Below are 3,019 nucleotides of genomic sequence, written 5' to 3'. Positions count from 1 at the left end.
TTTAAACAATACCCATTTAATAGATTTTCACAAGTATTTAAAATCATACAGAATTAAAAGAAAAAGCAAATACCAAAGAGTCTTTGGTAAGAATCGAGGAACTTCTCAAGTTACAACTTACAAGAATACATAGAACAGTAATACAATTTCCAGATTAACAACTCTCACCTCGGTTTAGCTATTCATCTGTTCAAACAAAACCGCTTTCGGGTGAGACAAGAACAAGAGCTTATGAGCATCAATTTATCCTAACACGTCTCCCTTGTGGCTGCAATTTACCATCTCTCATCATCGCACAAAACTCCTCATAGTTTATTCTTCCATCCTGCACAAAACCGGCTAAATGTTAAACCGGAAAAATAACAAACCAGAAACTTAAAAAAGGCAATTTACATTATCTGTATCAACTTCTGATATGATATCTTTGGCATTAGCCTCATCTCCCACAACATGCTTCAAGTTATTCTTCGTTATGTACCTTTTGTATGAATAAGCAAATCCAAATTAATGCGCAAAACATTATATCTTACTAGATTTTCAAATCTTTGGTTCTCTACACACACAAAATGATTGATGGAGATTGATTCATTAACTTACCCGCTACCATCTTTATCAAAGAACTGGAACGCTTTGTGCAAATTTTCATCTGTAACAAGTACGTTTGTCTCCGTAGTCGCTGAGATATACTCGTAGAGGTCCATTCTTCCATTGCCATCCACATCAGCCTGGACAAAGTTTACTGTTATGTATCAGCACACAAAACAGTTAAAATAAAGATGGTTTCTTGATACTCACGGCTTCCATGAGTTGCTTAGCTTCACTTAGAGAGATGTTAGGATGAGATCTAGGTGCATTCAGCCCGTTTCTTAGTTCTCCGTAAGTTATTGACCCGGTTCCGTCAGTATCCATATTCTTAAAATCCCTATCTTTATCATCTTTGATTAGCTCTTCTTCTAGACCCTCTACGATAACCTGCAATTTCCAAATCAAACACACAAATCACAATCCAAAATTCAGGCAATGGTAGATATGAGTATCTTTTTTTTTTTATTATTATTATTAGAGAATACAATGAGATGGCAACATTTACATTAAGAGCTAGCTTCTTAAGCTTGTTCATAGCTCCAAATCTCTTCATGCGCAATACCAGAACATTATCAATAGGCTTATATGGAGCTTGTATTTTGATCCAGCTATGTTCTACAAACCCACAAGAAGACGATTGCTAGTTAGATACAAACATAAATAAACTCAACACTTATTTTTAATACCAGATTTTGGGGCAAAGCCAGTAATCTCCCAGGCCCGAAATGTAATATTAGTTTCGTCCTAGCGGTCACTCGAACGAGAGGCCTCTAACACAATGGTCAAGGATCCTTTCTAGTTAATGTAATAACCTCTGGTAAACTCACACTATTACTTTAGACAGAAGTAGATAAATACTTCAAAATCTTTGGCGCTCTCAGATACACAAGGCCATGGTTTGCTCTCCAAATCAAGACTCCCTCTCCTAATCTTAGACTCTACAATAACACAGATGGGCTTGTAGATATAATTCCAGATCCTAACCTCCCAAGAAAATGAACAAATCAAGGCATTTAGTAGTTAGTGGTGCTTAAGCTCTTACCAGTCTCAAATGGGTGCTTGCCGCAGAGTAGAAGGTATAATATAACACCTGCACTCCAAATGTCAATCTCTTTCCCGTAGCTTTTCCCTTGTAATACTTCAGGGGCAAGGTAGTATTTACTCTCCACTTTTCTCTTCAGTTCTGTTTCTGCCATCGTTAGACATACAAAAAAAACAGAGTCAGAACAGAGCCGTAACAGAGTCAGTTGCTCTGTTGAGGCTTATACGACATGATAAACTCTAAGTACTTCCCGGCTGACCTTGTTTGATGTAAACAGAAGATCCGAAACCGATAGCTTTGAGCACGGTGTTCTCAACCTCACTCGAGAACAAGAAGTTCTCAGGCTTGACATCACGATGAATCACACCCATCGAGTGACAAGTCTGCAAAGCAATCACGACAGACTTCAAGATTCCAGCAGAATCTTTCTCCGAGTAATAGCTATGTGCTTCAATCCTACTTGATAGCTCTCCACCACCACACAGTTCCATCACTACGTGTATGCACTCTCTGTCCTCGTACACGCTCTTGATACTGACTATGTTGTGCTGACACGAAAGGCGAAACATGATCTCAATCTCCTTCTTCACAGCTTCTTTGTCTTCCTGGCTTTTTAGCTTACCCTTTTGAATGGATTTGCAGGCGTAGCTTCTGCCTGTGAGAATCTCCTCGCACATGTACGTTGTTCCCAAGTTACCTTTGCCTAGTTCCTTGCCGAAGCTGTAAAGCTTTTTGATGTCTTCAAGTGGCTTCCCTAGTATGTTCTGTAGCTCTCCATCTGACGGCGGTTGGTTCTTACTCCAGAAGCAACCCATTGGTCTGAGTGGGTGTTGTCAGAGATCTTCGTTAGGGTTTTAAGAAGATGTAATTGGAGAGGATCAAAGGAGAGGAGAGAACTTAGATTGTCAAAATGTAAGTACGGTTCAGGAGCTTGTATTTTAGAATTTGAAGGAAAACAAACATATACTATATAGTATATAACCTGGTCTTCTTCTTCCTTGCCAAAAGTTGGTCTTTAATTATTTAAAGTAGTATTGGTCCAGCATTAGTAATTTAGAATGTATTATATATATATATATATATAACTGGACTTGCTCTTCGAAGACTTTGACTTTGGTCACAGACGCGTATGAAAAAAAGTATGATGTCTGATGTCATGTGTACTTTTTTTTTGAACACTGACGTCTCATGTTACAAATGTTTTTTTTTTTTGAAACAAGGGTTAACGGGTTAATTTAAGAGATAATTACTAAGTCTAGATTTTTTAACCGCGCTACGCGCGGATAATATATTATATGTATTTCTCAATTCTAAAAAATAATGTATAATATTGTATTATATTATTTAAAGAATAGAAAATAAGACTACATAACATAAATATATTTTTTATAT

The 3,019-nt window shown here is 37.3% G+C and overlaps 1 protein-coding gene across 1 annotated transcript; it reads right to left on the bottom strand.

Annotated features, from left to right (window-relative positions):
• On the bottom strand, positions 1 to 2,861 carry LOC106451397 (calcium-dependent protein kinase 21-like). Its single transcript, XM_013893324.3, has 7 exons — positions 1,887 to 2,861; positions 1,628 to 1,774; positions 1,091 to 1,200; positions 796 to 972; positions 598 to 725; positions 394 to 478; positions 1 to 325 (listed from the first exon to the last, which is right to left on the bottom strand). Exons 1-7 carry the CDS (start codon positions 2,440 to 2,442, stop codon positions 239 to 241), a joined length of 1,290 nt encoding a protein of 429 aa, XP_013748778.2. The 5' UTR covers positions 2,443 to 2,861; the 3' UTR covers positions 1 to 238.
• Between the last annotated feature and the right edge of the window lie 158 nt (positions 2,862 to 3,019).

Source organism: Brassica napus, chromosome A5 (genome assembly GCF_020379485.1).
Source record: "Brassica napus cultivar Da-Ae chromosome A5, Da-Ae, whole genome shotgun sequence".
NCBI classification, from domain to species: domain Eukaryota; kingdom Viridiplantae; phylum Streptophyta; class Magnoliopsida; order Brassicales; family Brassicaceae; genus Brassica; species Brassica napus.
This window is presented reverse-complemented; position numbering and strand designations above follow the sequence as displayed.

Bases quoted from the DNA above. Each gene is read 5' to 3' on its own strand.
- LOC106451397 (XM_013893324.3), bottom strand. From the start codon at position 2,442: ATGGGTTGCTTCTGGAGTAAGAACCAACCGCCGTCAGATGGAGAGCTA. The intron at 1,201-1,627 runs GTAAGAGCTTAA...GTGGGTTTGTAG, and splicing joins CAAGCACCCATTTGAGACTG to AACATAGCTGGATCAAAATA. The intron at 726-795 runs GTGAGTATCAAG...AACTTTGTCCAG, and splicing joins CTAAGCAACTCATGGAAGCC to GCTGATGTGGATGGCAATGG.